Source organism: Danio rerio, chromosome 19 (genome assembly GCF_049306965.1).
Source record: "Danio rerio strain Tuebingen ecotype United States chromosome 19, GRCz12tu, whole genome shotgun sequence".
NCBI classification, from domain to species: domain Eukaryota; kingdom Metazoa; phylum Chordata; class Actinopteri; order Cypriniformes; family Danionidae; genus Danio; species Danio rerio.
This window is the reverse complement of record NC_133194.1, coordinates 2,473,685-2,492,109: the sequence shown is the minus strand read 5'-3', so window position 1 is coordinate 2,492,109 and position 18,425 is coordinate 2,473,685. Positions and strand designations below refer to the sequence as shown.

At 33.1% G+C, this 18,425-nt stretch overlaps 2 protein-coding genes across 6 annotated transcripts in view; one reads left to right on the top strand and one right to left on the bottom strand.

The window, feature by feature from the left end:
* The window catches only part of LOC100332699 (histone deacetylase 9-B), a 54,670-nt gene extending 46,311 nt beyond the window's left edge, over nt 1–8,359 (bottom strand). For both annotated transcript variants that reach the window (XM_021468241.3, XM_021468242.3), the window contains exon 1: nt 8,260–8,359. Coding sequence is in view for 1 of the 2 variants with exons in the window: in XM_021468242.3 (XP_021323917.1) it covers nt 8,260–8,344 (85 nt within the window). In the remaining variant the exon portion in view is untranslated. The remainder of the gene's footprint in view (nt 1–8,259) is intronic.
* Nucleotides 8,360–12,849: 4,490 nt separating this feature from the next.
* The window catches only part of snx13 (sorting nexin 13), a 53,588-nt gene continuing 48,012 nt past the window's right edge, over nt 12,850–18,425 (top strand). For all 4 annotated transcript variants that reach the window (XM_073931334.1, XM_021468239.3, XM_021468240.3 and 1 more), the window contains exon 1: nt 12,850–13,013. In XM_073931334.1, coding sequence (XP_073787435.1) covers nt 13,002–13,013 — 12 coding nt within the window. In that variant the 5' untranslated portion in view covers nt 12,850–13,001. The remainder of the gene's footprint in view (nt 13,014–18,425) is intronic.

The following is an 18,425-nucleotide window of genomic DNA, read 5'->3' as shown; positions in this document are numbered from 1 at the left end:
ATATATATATATATATATATATATATATATATATATATACATATATATATATATATATATACAYATATATATATATATATATATATATATATATATATATATATATATATAYATATATATATATATATATATATATATATATATATATATATATATATATATATATAGCAATTTATATATGTATATTTATATATGTATTTTGCAATTTTATATGTATATTTATTTTTATGTTTTTTTTTTGCAATTTATATATGTATATTTTTATATTGTATATATATTTATTTTAGCAATTTTTACATGTATATTTATATATTGTATATATATTTATTTTAGCAATTTATATATGTATATTTATTTTTGCAATTTTATTTGAATATTTATATATATATATTTATATATATATATATATATATATATATATATATATATATATATATATATATATATATATATATAAATATATATATATATATATATATATATATATATATATATATATATATATATATATATATATATTTATATTTATATATATATAAATATATATATATATATATATATATTTATATATATATAAATATATATATATATATATATATATATATATTTATATATATATATATATATATATATTTATATATATATATATATATATATATATATATATATATATATATATATATATATATATATATATATAAGCAATTTATAAATGTATATTTATATATTTTTTGCAATTTATAACAATTTTATATCTATATTTGGTTATTTATTTATTTATTTTTTTGCAATTCATATATGTGTGTGTATATATTTATATATATATATATTTTTTTTTTTGCAATTCATATATGTATATTTATATATTTATATATCTTCTTATTTTAGAAATTTATATATTTATATATTTATTCTTGCAATTTTATATGTATATTTATATATTTATTTTTGCAATTTATATATATATAAATAAATTATATAAATATAAATAAATTATATTATAATTATAATAAAGTTATAAATATTCATGTAAATGCACTTCGTCTTGTGAGTTATTTATTCATGTATTTGAAATTAATTCAAATAAAATAAAAATTGTTGTTTGGGGAAAAACTAGTTTGAATTGCAGTAAAGAAACTTCGTTATTGAAAAATATCCTCAGGGTACCTTAAATTTATTTTCTGTAATTTACTTTAGAATATATATATTTTTAATTAGGTATAATATTAGTGCACTTTTACTTTTCTTTTTACATTGAAATTATGGTTGTAATTTAAATTAAAATCTGAGTAAATTTAGTGCAAAATACAGTACTTTATAACTGAAGTGATTTATAAATAAAATAAAATCTGTTAAAAATCTAAATATACCATGATATTCATGTCATTTTTATATTATTATTATTATTTATTATTATTATTATTATTATTATTATTTTTATTATTATAAAATAACTACATTTATTGAAAATAATTAAAACAGTTGTAATGTAAACTTTTATTGGATTTTATTTTAATGTTGCAATTCAAATTCTTTTCCATGCAAACTGTCTAATTTAAGCAACACATCCCTTTTTACACAATTTTTACAGCAAACAAATGCAAATAATTAGTTTAGAAAGATAAAATAAGCTTTAATGTTGTTATCATGAGCTGAGTCTTCTTTTGATGTGTGATCTGGTGTGTGGGTGTGTGTGTTGCTGAGATCTCTCTGTCAGTGTGTGTTTCTCCTGGGTTTGATCTCCTCTGTTATCTGTTTACTCTCAGACTTTGTGTCTCTTCACCTGTTTCTCTCTGAGGTTTCATCTCAGTAAAAGCATTAGCAGCACACACACACACACACACACACACACACACACACACACACACACACACGACTCCTTTCAAAGGCTCATTCGGACACATTCTGTTGACATTCTGCAGTCAACTTCCTGTTTCCCAAAGCCAGCGTCAATAAACAAACCATTCTTTGATTTTTCCATCTGCAAATCCACACACACACACACACACACGCATACACACATACACAAAATAAAGAGCAGAAAATGTGGATTCTGACTTTTGAGACAAATATGTCTCAATATTATACTGAGAAATTGTATTATACTATTAATATACCTTATATAATAATTATACCTAATATAATAATTATACCTTTTACATTTGATCATTTTTTGGCAAGATATTTAAGAGATTTATTTGTTATTTTGATTTTTTTACAAATTCTTTAATGCAACAATTTTTTAATTTTGTTAATATTTATTCATTTATTCTTTTATTTTTTTATTCATTTTGTTATTTATTTATTAATTTACATATTTATTTATTTATTTATTTATTTTGTTATTATTTATTTTTTCATTTATTTATTTTGCTATTATTTATTCATTTATGTATGTATGTATTTATATTATTTTTTATTTTTTATTATTTATTTATTTTTTATGTTATTATTTATTTACTTATTTTTGTTATTATTTATTCTTTTATTTTGTTATTTATTCATTTACATGAATGCATTTATTTATTTATTTTGTTATTTATTTATTCATTTATTTGTTTATTTTGTTATTTTGTTATTATTATTTATTCATTTATGTATTTATTTATTTGTTTTTTATTTATTTATTTGTTTATTTTGTTATTATTAATTTATTTATTTTGTTATTATTATTTTTTGTTATTATTCATTTATTTATTTTTGTTATTTTGTTATTATTTATTTATTCATTTATGTATTTATTTACTTATTTTATCATTATTTATTTGTTTATTTTGTTTATTTATTTATTCATTTATTTATTTATTTATTCACACACACTGCACATGAATGTTTATGATTATTTTAATACTGTTAATTAAAATCAACAGCATACTTATTTATGTTTATCTTTTTATTTATTTGTTTATCTAAATTTTATTTTTTACATTTATTTATTCAATCCAATTCATCTTTATTTTTTGCCGCTTTTACATCAATAATGTTAAAATCAACAACATATTTATTGATTATTTTTTGCCATATGTTTATTCATATATTTATTTATTTATTCACATATTGCACATGTATGTACTGCATATGATGTATTTTAATGTTGTTAATTAAAATCAACAGCATTTATTATTTATTTATTTTTGTTATTATTTATTTATTTATTTATTTATTTAACAAACAGACATATAAAACACACTCAAAACACACACACACACACATATGCACACACACACACACACACACACACACACACACACACACACACACACACACAGAGGCCTATAGTTTTCCTGCGCTTCCTCTCCAGACAAAACAAAAGGTGTGTGGTAAAATAGGTCATGTGCACACAGGCCTGACAAAGAAACACACACTCCTGAGGTAAAAGAGGACAGATAAAAATAAGCAGCACAGCAAACACAGCCTGTTCTATCTACACACACCCGAAACTGTGCTGGACTACAAGCGCACTGCATAGTGCACACTATTTATACCACCTAAAGCAAAGAGCAGTCTTGTGTTACCACGACAGACACTGACCGCTTGTGTGGAAGAATGTATTTCGGGCAGCGTTATTGCATTGCGTTATCGACACACACACACACACACACACACACACACACACACACACACACACACACACAGGGCATGAGATCAGACCTTTGGCTAATGTTCTGCCAAGACTCTGTCAGAGTTAAGAGTAAACATTCTTACAGTAGGGGTGACACAGTGGCTCAGTAGTTAGCACTGTCACCTCACAGCAAGAAGGTCGATGGTTCGAATCCCGGCTGGGTTAGTTGGCATTTCTGTGTGGAGTTTGAATGTTCTCCCCGTGTTGGCGTGGGTTTCCTCCGGGTGCTCCTGTTTCCCCCACAGTCCAAACACGTGTGCTATAGGAGAATTGATAAAGCTAAATTGGCCGTAGTGAATGAGTGTGTGTGAATGACATAGTTTGGGTGTTTCCCAGTACTGGGTTTGCGTCTGGAAGGGCATCCGCTGTGTAAAACGTATGCTGGATAAGTGGTGGATTCATTCCGCTGTGGCAACCGCTGATAATTAAGGGACTAAGCCGAAGAAAAATGAATGAATAAGAAGACAAGAAGACTTTCATAGATTATTTTATAGACATAAATTCAACTGGAAATATTAAACTGACGAGGATTAGACTCGTTTAGGTTAAATCTGAAGGTCAGTATTTTTATTTGTGTTTATTTATATTTTATTATTATTTATTTATTGTATTTTTCTATTTTATTATTTTTCTTTCTTACATATTGTTTGTGTATATGTTTTGTTCTTATTTGGTATGTAAATGCTTATGCTTTTTCAACACATTTCTAATCATAATAGTTTTAATAATTCATCTCTAATAACTGATTTATTTTAGCATTATATTTTATCATTTATCATTTATTTTTGTCATGATGACAGTAAATAATATTAGACTAGATATTCTTTAAGACACTTCTATACACCTTAAAGTGACATTTAAAGGCTTAACTAGTTTAATTAGGGCAACTAGGCAGTTTAGAGTAATTAGGCAAGTTATTGTATAACGATGGTTTGTTCTGTATACAGTCGAAGAATAATATAGCTAAAGGGCTAATAATTTTGACCTTAAAAAATGTTTTTAAAGAAATTTAAAACTACTTTTATTCCAGCAAAAATAAAACAAATAAGACTTTCTCCAGAAGAAGAAAATATTATCAGACATACTGTGAAAATTTACTGAATCTGTTAAACACCATTTGGGAAATACTTAAAAAAGAACGTAAAATTCAAAGAGAGGTGAATAATTCTGACGACTTCACCTGTATGTATATTATATATATATATATATATATATATATATATATATATATATATATATATATATATATATATATATATATATATATATATATATATATTATATTATATTATATTATATTATATTATTTATTATTATTATATTTTTATTTTTGTACATAGCAGCATTTTAAATAGAACAACATATTTGACAATATATGCATTATTTGCGTTTCTTGACAAAACAGTTTTCTAAAATAAAGTTTTTTGTTAAAATCACTTCCACTTCAGGAGTGACAGTAACACTGGACAATCATTTGGAATCACTGCACACATTTCAACAAGTCATTATTATATAACTATATAACTTTATATATATATATATATATTCATGCTTGATTATAATAATAAATATAATATAATAAATATTGTTTTTGTTGCTCTTTTTTTTAGACACTCTGTTATAAGAAATCTGAAAACTATTTATTTTTTTCTACAATATATGCCAATGGTTACATGTTTTTAGCATTCTTCAAAATATCTTCTTTTGTGTTCATCTGGATAACGACTTGTAACCGCTTGAGGGTGAGTAAATAGTAACTAATTTGTCATCAGTGTGTGCGTAAAGAATCCGTTTACAACAGCGCCCTCTTGAGGCCACAAACACAAGTGCATGAATTTCATTTAGGAACTTTTATGTAATGCAGGTGTGTGTGTGTGTGTGTGTGTGTGTGTGTGTGTGTGTGTTTGTGTGTGTCAGTGTATAAGGAATGCTGCAGGTCTACACCCTCGTCTCTTTGAGGATGGATGAGCCTATATGAGGTTTTCAGTGTTGACATCATTCAAACAATCACAGCATCTGCGTCACTCCACACACACTCACCAACTCATTAAACCTTCCAGACCTGACACACACTCAAACACACACTCACCACAAACACAGATTCACAACACACTCCTGCTGTTCACAGTCTGGAATATTTATAAAGTGTTAAAATCGTTATCCGTCTGTCAAATATGATGATGTGTATGCGTATATGAAGCTGTGTGCGTGTGTGTGTGCATGTGTGTGTGTGTGACACCTGTCAGCTTGGTGTCCATCTGTGTCCCTCAAGCAGCCAGAAACACACTAGCGAGCTAAATATATCTGCAGATTAATATCAATGAGAGAGACTATACCTTCAGACCAGGTGTGTGTGTGTGTGTGTGTGTGTGTGTGTGTGTGTGTGTGTGTGTGAGAGAGAGAGAGAGTGAGAGGTCAAAAGCCCAAGCTACACTCTTTCTGTATAGAGCAAAACCTCAAGATTTCAGCTTAGCCCCTTTATTAAGCTGCGGTCCCCACAGCGGAATGAACCGCCAACTTATCCAGCATATGTTTTACATAGCGGATGCCCTTCCAGCTGCAAACCATCACACACTCATTCAGACACTCATAGACTACATTATACTCAGCATGTGTTTGGACTGTGGGGGAAACCGGAGCACCCAGAGGAAACCCATGCCAACATAGGGAGAACATGCAAACTCCACACAGAAATGCCAACTGACCCAGCTGGAACTCGATCCAGCTACCCAGATTGCACTATTTAACCTTTTATTCATTCATTCATTCATTTTCCTCTGGCACAGTCCCTGATTCATCAGAGGTCGCCACAGCAGAATGAACTGCCAATTATGAATGAAATGAATGTTGTAAAGACAACATTACCCATGATGCAGTACAGAAAATATGATATATAAAACTAATTAGACATTTTATTTATTTTTAAGTTACAAATGTTCATGTAATTTTTACATTTTGTGTTTATTTAATTATTAATGCATTTACAGTAATATAATAACATAATAAATTGAGTTTAAACTAAAGAAAATAAATTCTTATTGCACTTTACATTATTTTCTGTAATTTAGTTTAAAGTAAAAAAATATATATATATATGTGTGTGTGTGTGTGTGTGTGTGTGTGTGTGTGTGTGTGTGTGTGTGTGTGTGTGTGTGTGTGTGTGTGTGTGTGTGTGTGTGTAATTTGTTTGTAATAATATTTCACAGCAATGTGTAATAATACTGTAACACAGTATTTTTTTTTTATATTTCATAATATTAGAAGACTACATTACCCATGATGCCGTACAAAAAAGTTGATATACACAAATAATTAGATGTTTTTTAAGTTACAAATGTTGCTGTAATTTTTAGATTTTGTGTTGTAAATTATTAATTAATGTTTTTACTGGAATATAAATAAAATAACTGACTTCAGTTTAGATTTTTGTACTTTTTTTTATTGAAGTGAAGAAATAAAAGAAAAAATATTTATATATAATAAACTAATTAAATAATAATAATAATAATAATAATAATAATAATAATAAACTAATAAATAACTACATAAATAAGAATAATAGATAACTAATAAAATACTTACATTTTTAGAAATTAAAACATTTTTTTACTTGAATATTTTAGATATATTTTTCAAAATAATTATATCATTTTAAACCCTTGCAGTACATTTCTATTCTCGAAATAAATGCAAATTACTGCATATTTGATTTGATTCTGCAGCCTTTCATGCAAATCAACCTTTATAGTTATGTAACATTTTGCGAGACGTTTCATGAGCTGCTTTGCATCTGCTCTTTTTATTGTATAAATATCTCCAGCAGGCTGTGTAGTGTCTGTTGCAGCATCGAGAATAGCAGCAGACTATTCACACACTTATTAATAGCAGACCTGTAGATGTAACCTGTTGAATCTGATCTCCAGACACTGAAGATTTTCTACAAACTAAAGCATCACAATCAGCAGAGACGTGCAGGAGAAACAGCAGCTTCTGTGAGGCAAAAGCAGAGGCTGTGTGTGTGTGTGTATGTGTGTGTGTGGCTGCTGTCAGCTCTATTTATAGCTCAGTGATGTGTCCCCCATGTCGTCCTATGAGCAAACGATGTTGAGTATATTCTCTACCTGTTACCAAGAGCTCCAAACCCTTCTTTCAGACAAAATATGATACTAATTATTATGCATTTTCATCATAATTACAGGTACAGTAAGCTACAGTAATAAAATGCATCATGTACCCCACATTCAGAAGACAGATTCTCATGCAAAACTACTGTAATTAGCCTAATGACACACACCTGCATGCATATTGTACAGTACATTATGCCACTTATGAAATAAAGCAATCATAATAAAAAACAATAATACATTTAATCCAATTATATGATTCAAATACCATGAATTAAACACAATTATGCAACAGTACATCTATCTGTCTGCCTTTTTGCCTGCCAGCATATCTATCTATCTATCTATCTATCTATCTATCTATCTATCTATCTATCTATCTATCTATCTATCTATCTATCTATCTATCTATCTATCTATCTATCTATCTATCTATCTATCTATCTATCTATCTATCTATCTATCTATCTATCTATCTATCTATCTAAAGGTGTAAGATTATCAGACACTCACCTGAAGAGCTGCTTATTTTGTTCCTGCTCGTTTGCGGGATGTTATAAGAGAGAATGCGAACACACTCTCTCACACACTCATTCATAAAAAAACGCACCGCGGATATTGCGCGCTCACGGTATCCGAGCGAGCGCGCGCGAGCTAAAAATAGCGCGCAGATGCAGTAGAAAAACCCCACACTGGCTGATTTTTACATCACTGTACTGTCTTATATTACTCAAGAGAAGCAGACAGGGACGTTTACATAATGCAGTGGGCGTGACACGATGTTGACTGTAAAACTGGCTTTCTGAGGCGGAGTTCAAATGTGAATGTAGAGCAACTTATTACTATTTAATATGGATTTTGATTCATACTTTAATTAGAGTATATTTAAAACAGACCTATTATGCAAATGTCACTTTTATAAAGAGAAAAAAAAACAGCTTCAAATGCCAAAAATGAATTTATGTTATTATAATCAGACTTGATATACCCACATAGCAAAATATCTCTAGCCCAGCTCTGGCCAATAGTATCTGGATGCAGCCGTTATGATGCAAGCACTCAGCAATGCAATCTCAGACACAATGCACTCAATGGAGTGAGTGACGTCACTGTGACGGGTAGGGTTAGGGGTGGGGTTAGGTGAGCGCATTCAAAAGCATTGGATGCAGCTCTGATTGCACTGCACCGAGTCTGCAGCTCTCGCTCTGGCCCACACAACCAGCTGTTGCTTGCCCCACATGCTGCAGTGAATTTCAGTACATGACTTGACCAAGTCTGGCTTCCAGACAAGGGCCAAACATGGACCATTTCTGGGCCAAGTCTCAGCCAATTTAACAACCCTTAACTGGGCCAGATATGTTGGTGTGTCATGACTGCAATGAAATTGATCAACCCAAAAAGCCTTGCCTTTTAGGTGCGCTGTGGGTGTGCTTTTTCTTGAATCGACCTGATTGGTAGATTTTTTTTTTTCTTTATTCAAAAATAATTAAATGTGGGTCAAAGTGTTTTAAAAGTGGGTCAAAATAGGCCAAACTTACATGGCCCACATATTCATTGTTAGCATTTGGGCCAAATACTACATTTGATATCTGGCCCAAGTGTGTGTGTGTGCCTTAAAATAGGTGCCACCTCTGCCAAATCCGGATCATGTTTGGCCCACATGCTGTATGCCAGTCCTGGAAGAATCCCTGCTGTGCAGGATTTATGCCAAATCTGGGCCAGAATTCTTTGCTAACAGTCTGCAGAAACACTTTGATTGACATTCTCCCTTTGTACGTGTCATCAGAGGGAGGAAGCCCCGCCCACTGGTGACCACCTCTCTCTCTCATTAGCATAGGACATTAGTCCTGTTTTTGATTCTGCCACTATGCTGATACACAGGCATCTGTAGCCCCGCCCTTATTTTAAAAGAGCACAATCTCATTTGAATTTAAAGCGACAGTCACCAAAATGGCTCTATTAGGATCAAATCCTTACAGGGTCAGTTTTAAATAGTTAAATCAAGCAATATCTGTTGGGTATTTTGAGCTGAAACTAGTTTCTATCTAATAAGAGTACATTAAACAGTAATACTCTTAATCTTAGCCAAATTAGCCAGAGCTTAATGTGCCGAATATTTGCCAAAAGTGATCATATGTCTTAAGATAACTGGGCTGTATTTGTCATATCAAATTTGGGCCACTTTAGGCTCACAGCCATATTAGCCAGAGCTTACGTCCCATTCGCACGGGGCTTCATCGCCAACGCTTGACTGAAGGCGTGTCTGAAGTTGGGGCTGAAGCGATCGTCATAGCAGCGTCAGCTAATGAAAGTCAGTCAGCAATAGGCCACTGTCTAGCTGGTGTATTTGCATACAGCGATCTGATTGGCTGACGCTTCCGTCGGGGCTTGAAAAGTTGAGCTAGTCCCAACTTCTGCAGCGAGCAACGCCTCTGAAGTGACACCGATGGATCCACAATGCAGTTCGGCAACACCTGACGTCACCCATTCAAAGTGAATGGGAAGCGTTAACGCTGAAGCCCCGTGTGAATGGGGCGTTACTGTGCCAAATATTTGCCAAAAGTTGCCCACATTTGTTTTATAATAACAGGTTTACATTTGCACCTATATGTGGGCCATTTTGGGTTTAGACCCACATTACCATTAAATGACTATGCCACATTTTTGCCAACTGTGGCCCACATTTCTATTTTGTCATCTGGGCCAAATTTACCATTTTCCACATGGGCCACATCACAGTAGGTTCACATTCAGATTACATTTAGCCACAAGTGCCTAATCTCGGCCTTAAATGGCCCATATATGAATTGGAATCTTTGGCATCCATTTGCCATTTTGAAGGTGGGCCATTTCAGGCTTACCTTCATTTTGTCCGGGTCAGAAGAAGACCACTAGTGCTGCATAACTGCCCAAAGTGGCCCACATTTGAATACTATGTATACCACATTTGGCCCACTTCATTTTTAGTCTGTTAGTTTTAAGGTTTGAGGATGTGTATAATCCAGTGTACTCCAAAAAAAGTGACAAAATTTGCTGTTTTCTTTTCTTGCGTGTGTGTGATTTGGAGTAGTTGCTAAAAAGTCAAATTTAAAAAAAGATAGAAACAAACACTGATATATATTTTTTCCAGCTATGCAGAAGCCCACATGTTGAGAGAATTGGGAGAAGTTAAATCTGCTGTATCAGAGCTCGTTCAGCAAGAAAACAAATGACGCACGATTTGTGAACACATTTGATTGCGAATTGTTTTTTTCCACAAGCCAAGGCACGTTACTATGTATAGATCACAGAGACCAGACAGGGCCTGAGCTATTTCAATTTCCTGTAGATAATAAAGCACGAGTCACGGGTGAGAAAGGTGTGTGATCACTATGGCAAGCTGCATTAACATTTAATCTGCACACCCTGCTGAATAGTCTCAATTTACGTCATTCTGCTGTTCACCATAATGGTGCTTATTATTTAGCTAAACTGTAAAACATAAATCAGGAGTTTTCCATATTTTCGTGATTTGTGTTTTTATTTTTCCCCATTTATGGTTTTGAATTGCATTATGAGAGCTTGATTTTTCCCCCAACAACTTTTAACCGCTTGAAAATTTTGTAAAAGTGACTTTTTAAAAAAATTTTGATAGTTTAAAGTGCTATATTGTCTGTGCTTGTGCTGTATATTACGCTACAAAAACCTTGTAATAAATTGTCACATTTTCTTTTATTATACAGACTTATTTCTGTATGAATGAATGAATGAATGAGTGAGTGAATGAATGAATGAATGAATGAATGAATGAATGAATGAATGAATGAATGAATGAATGAATGAATGAATGAATGAATTTATTTAACAGGGACAATGCACAAAAATTAAATTAACCTCATAGAGGAAAGATGCATTGTGCCAGGTTGTAGCAGGATTGCTAATTTCCACCAGCAGTCCCTAAACAGGTTAAAATTAAAACAATAAAATCCAATTAATTAAAAAGTCAGTTTAAAACATTCAAACATAATCACATATTATTTCTTTTTTTTCTACAAGTATTTATTTATTTAAAAACTGTAAACTGTTACATTGATACTGGTACTTATGGTTATTTTAGTAGTAACTAGTAAAAAAAAAAAAAAAAGCTATATTTTCCATTGATTTGCTATATGGTGATCATGAGTTATCAGGATATCAACTTTATTTTTGACTAGTGTGTATGTCCATAACTTGTTTACAGGGTATTCTGTTTTCGGTGTCATCTATTAATTTCTGACTTTTGATTGTTGTAGTAGTGCACAGTGTCTTTAAATATTACTAAGCAGTCATTAAATAATACTTATTTAATAGACACTGATATCTTTTGGAATTATTATCAGTAGACATCTCGTTTTACTAATCAGATTTGCTTTATTACACAAATTAATTGGCTAGTTTAAATGGCCACTGTAGAGCTGAATTAAATTGAAAAATAATAATAATTATAAAATAAAAATAATAATAATTAATTAATTAACACTTATTGGTTGGTTAAATTTACCTTTTAAAGAAATATACTACTAAGCCTATTAAAAACTCCAAATAACTTAAGACACACTTTCACATTACCTTCCTTAAAAAGTAACAAGGTAACACATTTAGTGAGTTTATTTAAGTGACATACGATTTCAATATATTATTTTAAAAGTAAATGTACACAATGGTAGTAGGATTAAAATATAAACTAGTACGGTTTATAAATTAAATATATATATATTAAAACGGCTTGCCATATATTCACACGCTGGCCAATCACGGGTTACGTTACAGGTAAACTTTTTGACTAGCGTGCCCACTCCACTACGAACTGTTAAGCTAGAATCCTGAGTAAAATACCATTAGAGAGAACGGCTAGCATTATAAATATTATTGTCTGTAAATCACTGTATGCAAAAACACTCAATAAAATGAAATCTGCTTTAAACTGAGTAGTTATACGTTTATCAATAAATTGTAGTTTGAATGTGTTACGACATAGTTATTTTTCGTATAATAGAATCCCTCCAACCAATCAGTGAACGCGTTTTATACCACGTGACTTTCCCTCTGGCACGCTCCAGATAGTACGGTCTAGCTTTACGTAGAGATTCTTTTATCGAGCTCGCGCTCATGGCGGCTGTAGGGAGGGCGCGCGCAGTCCTCAAGCGCCTCAGTTTGTGAACGTGAGAAGCAAGAAAAAAACGTTAACAATGTGGCGGGGATAAACCGAACGCCCCCCGTGATTTACATTTTAAATAATGTTTGCAGAGGTAAGCCATCTTTTCACCCTCACTGTTCAGCCGTGTTTGTCTTTGCAGTCTATTTCCCGCTGGATTGAGCTGATGTTAGCTTAGCCGTGTGTTACCTGAACAGGTAAATAAACACTCACGCTGAAGCACACACGTACGCTCACAAACATGAACACATACGCGAGTTGTGTGAGGGATTATACACATTAATGCGGTGGGATTATATGTTTGTGAGCGCTGACAGCAAGTCTGCTGCTAGCTCAGCTAACATCAGCTGTTTGTGTGTATTTGCATCATGTAGACGTGTTTACACGGGTGGTGTGTGTGTGACAGCTGTGTGTATATGTGGAGGCGATGGGCTTTTGTGTGTTTTCAGCGTGTTTCAGCTTGTTTGTGTGGAGAATGGTTGAATATGACTGATGTATCGTGGCATGTGTGTGAAACTCTTGTTGATGTCGTGTGTGTGTCATTTAAGCATCCGATTGTGTATGTAACGTTACTCTAATTCACGTTACCTTGAATATGTCTGTTTTGTGTACATTTGACAGCTCAATTTTGCTAAACCTTGCAGTTTAGGACATGTCATAAAGTTTATAATGACATTTTTGGACTTATTTTGTTTGGTAAGTCTGTTATTTCTTTATCTGGTCGTATGTTTCTATTAAAAGCTAATAGTATAGTGACATCTGTTTGAGCTACGAGTTTGCTTATGATGAGGATCATAGTTTCTGATTTTTATAAATCGTATTTCTTTTATTTACATTCGATTAAATGTGTGTCGCATAAGTAAACACACTAAATTAGTAACAATTTTTAACTCGGAAACACAATTCATATGTAAAATTTGTGATATCATGTATGATCTTGAGGCATGGGCTGGTATTAGAATCTGACGGTATTATAACCTTGGATAAAAATATCAGTTTCATAGTGTTTTGATTACTAAAATAAATTCTTTTTACATATCTGGGTAAAAAAAAATAATTCCCCTTTGAACACAATGTTTTATTTTAAGAAACATTTATAATATTTTAGAGCAGTAAACATGTCAGGCTAATAATTCATATGAATCATTGGCTTCTGCTGCAGGGTTCAACGCTAGGAATTATTTCTACTGGCCCCAATCAGGCTAGTGGTACAGATTTTTACTTTCATTCATTCATTCATTCATTTTCTTGTCAGCTTAGTCCATTTATTAATCCGGGGTCGCCACAGCGGAATGAACCGCCAACTTATCCAGCACGTTTTTACGCAGCGGATGCCCTTCCAGCCGCAACCCATCTCTGGGAAACATCCACACACACTCTTACACTATGGACAATTTAGCCTACCCAATTCACCTGTACCGCCTGTCTTTGGACTGTGGGGAAAACGGAGCACCTGGGGAAACCCATGCATTATTATGTTGATGGATCAAGCAAGAACAAGAAGTGAAAAGCATTTTAAACCTAGGTTTACAAATAAATGAAAAATAGAAATGTAGACAGTAATATACACTGATGTAATGAGCCGGTTTCTGAAATGAGTCTTTATTGTTGAGCCCTGTGCTGTCTTCATTAGTTTAAAAAACAGATTTCTTTACCATTTAAAATAGTATCTTTAGATATCTTTTCAGCTGGAGATACTCTTGTCCAAAAAAAAGGTAATAAAAATATCTTGCATATAGCAACGGTATAGCAAAAGTGTGGCAGTTTTAAAACCTTGAATTTTCCAAACCGCTGTATACCTTAAAACAGTTATTGTCCCATACCTAATGATCATAATTTGATTCTATATGTTTTTTATTTCAGTCTCATATATTGTAAACATCTGTTTTGCCTTTGTGGACCCAATACACACCTTTGTGTCAGTAGGTAAAGTTGGTGAAATTCAGTCTGTTTGTATTACACACTCTGTAGTTTAAATATCTGTCTGTGTACTATTAAGGTGACCAACTTTCACCTCTAAGCAATGTTTAAACCCATGCAAATGATGTGGTATAGTTGGTTGTGGAGGCGAGATAACAGTAAGGTTCTGTCTTTTGTGTGTGGATGTGTCATTTCGGTCTCTGATTATAGTTTTAAAGTAAACTCCAGTTTGGGAGATTTAAGGCTATGTAAACATTGTTGTTGTTGTTGTTGTTGTTGTTGTTGTTGTTCAGATCCTAAATGTGATTATGGAAATAAGCCGACCATCTGGTTGTGTTGCACTTGATTTTTATCATCTACTCATCATGTGCATATCAAATTTCACCTTTTAATCTGCTAATCAGGAATGATAGAAGTCAATAGAAAACAGTGTTGTGTGAATTGTGGGAACATGATCATTTAGTGAATGGGTGTGTGTTACCTTTTGTTTTAGCTTTAGGGAATAATTAAATTATTTGTGTGAATGTTATAGTTTAGTTAGTTATGAAGACAGACCTGATAACTGGCTGGAGTTCTAATGCCTCATGGGGTATTTTAGGGTATTTATCACACATGTATGATGTGAAAATAGCTTAAAGGGATAGTTCACACATAGAAAATGCAAATTTACTCACTGTTTAATCACACCGCATTCCATTAATAAGCTATTTTCGAAAATGTTAGAAGCCTGTAACCATTGACTTTTGTAGTAATTGTTCTATGGAAGTCAATGGTTACAGGTTTCTAACATTTGTAAAAATATCTTCTTTCGTGCTCAATGCTATTAACATGTTAATTCATATTCTCACGGCTAAAGTGTTTTTTCAGTGCTAATGCTAAAACAAGCCACATGCTAATAGCACGGCTTTGTCAAACCACCATAAACTTTGCCTTCAAACTTTAATATCTAGTTGTGCATATGATGGATTAGTTATAATGACAGGCCTGATAACAGTCAGGATTTATGGTACTTTATGGGGGTATTTTAGGTTATTTATCACACATTTATGAAGTTAAAATCCCACAAACTCTCACAAAAACCAATTTACTCAGTAGTATTTGTTCTGTTGAACTCAACAGTTCCTGGTTTCTAACATTTTTCAAAATATCTACTTTTTTTTCAAAGGTTTGGAAACACTTGAGGGCTAGTAAGCAGTACGTCAAAGAAAATTGGTGAACTATCCTGTTTTTAAAAAGACAAATCTGGTAATAGATTGCGTCGTATGTTTAATAATAAAAATAATAATTAAAACAAAATCATGCAAGTTGTTGATATCTGGGTGTATTCCGTCACCTGATCTGACAGGTGGATGAGTCCAATCCTCTTTAGTCACCTGACCCACTGTAAGAACATCCACACGTGTCTCTTCTGGCATTCGTCTCTTTGCGTTTTAGGGCTGGACCTCGAAGTTAATGTTTTCCTTCAGATGCTTTACTGTCCCCGTGAACCAGAGTTTCAGGTCAGCCTGCTGCGACACGTGACTCGCGGATCTTTTAATTTGTTTACATTAAATAAAACATTTTATCTAAAGGAATGTAGTGCACAGTATGCTCTTTTCATGTTTACTTTGTTCCCTCCGCTTTACAGAAATGTGCTTAATTGTAAGACGTATACAGCTGGGGTTTGTGTGTCAGCAGTGGCATGCAAAACTGTAAATGGGCATCACTTGACTAGGAGTCAGGCTCGGATTACCACACGGGCAGCTTACTTCACCTGTGTGCACAAACTATCCCAGCATGTAGGGCACGCTCTCTGCGTGTGCCCTGTTTATGCCCGTCGGATCTGTCTGATATATCCTTGTGTAAATCTCATTATCAAAGCTTTGGGAAGCTCCTGGTTATGTGTTAATTAGCTGTGTGTTATTATCTAATACCGGCAGGCTGTTAGTTCACAGTTACACCATGTAACCTGTGAATTGAAGGAAGGTGTTTGTGCTGATGGGTATTTAGAAGTGGATATGAGATGTTGTTTTGTTTTTGTTGCATATTAATTATATTTCGAACATGATCAGGATTTCTGCTTCTCTTAATCATTTATGTACTATTTGTAATTTATCCAAGCATACACTTCTGACAAAAGTCTTGTGGCGGATCCCAGTTGTAAGAGCAACAAATAATAACTTTGAGTTGATCACTTGGAAAAGTGTCAGAAGGTGGATTTTTTTTTTAATTATTTGTTGATCTGCATCCCAATCATCACAAATACTGCAGAAGACTTGCTGGAACCAGCATGGACTCAAGATTCTAAGAGAAATCAGTCAAGTTTGGTGAAGGAGAAATCATGGTTTGGGGTTACATTCAGTATGTGGGCGTGCGAGAGATCTGAGAAGTGGATGGCTACACCAACAGCCTGAGGTATCAACACATTTGTGCTGCCCATTACATTACAAACTACAGGAGAGGGACAATTCTCCAGCAGGATAGCGCTCCTTCTCAGGCCCCGTTTACACTAATGCGTTTTAGTTTGAAAACGCATAAGTTTTGCTACGGTTACGCCATCCGTCCACACTACGCCGGAGTTCTCGAGCGCCGAAAACGGAGCGTTTCGAAAACGCTGGAGAGGCCGTTTTCATTCTAAAACGCTGCAGCTCCGTCTCAGTGTGGATGGGGAAAGACGGAGATATCTGAAAACGGAGGCGGGGCTGCAGACATTCGCCTCTCTGATTGGGGCTTTTCCTCAATATTAAGTAGCCTAACACACAGTTCAGTCCTGAATCTTCTCCGTGTAAGTTCAGACTTCGCAAGTTTGATCAAGGCTGCATCTCTTCTTCTCAGTTTGATATGGAAAACATACCGAGGACACGCGTCAATCTTCACAGGGAACAGTGTACTTTATAACTTCATTCACATCACCTTGGCTACGTTGTTTCACTTTCTCAACAATAAAATGTAAACTTGATATAAGGAACTGCCTATTTTTATTTTAATATTAACAACTAAACGGACAGCAGAAATGTTGAGGCGTCGTGCTGCATGAGAGTCATCTTCACTGTGTGCATATTTATAACAAAACGGAGCCGATAACAACTGCCTCCTTTCAATTTCAGTGAAAATACGAAACACACCCTCTCTTTTGCTGAATATCAGTTTTAATAATCGATAATGGCCATTATAAAAGTATAACATACAATAAGTTTATACATTATAGGAAATAAAGGCAAGCGATCAGTCAATATACAGAATGTAGGCTACGTGCTTACATTAATCATTAACTTATCTTTGCGCTCAGCCAAAACACCTTACCTGAGAACAAGTAATAGATTCCAGTGACCAAAGTCAGGGAATATGTCGTTAGATAAAGACAACAAGATGAATGAAATATCACGTTTAATAAATATAGTGAGAGTAGATCCAGCGGGAGATGCTTGATGAGAAGTCCGACTAGCAGAGCTCTCATCTGGGTAGATGGGCTCCAGCGATTGCCAAAGTGTGTGTGTGTGGTCACGTGATGTGCGTTTTCAGCGTTTTGGTGTGGACGGAGAGCAGTTCAGAAACGCTGGGTAAAACGCGAGTGTGGACGCGGATCGTTTTCATTCTAAAACGCCGT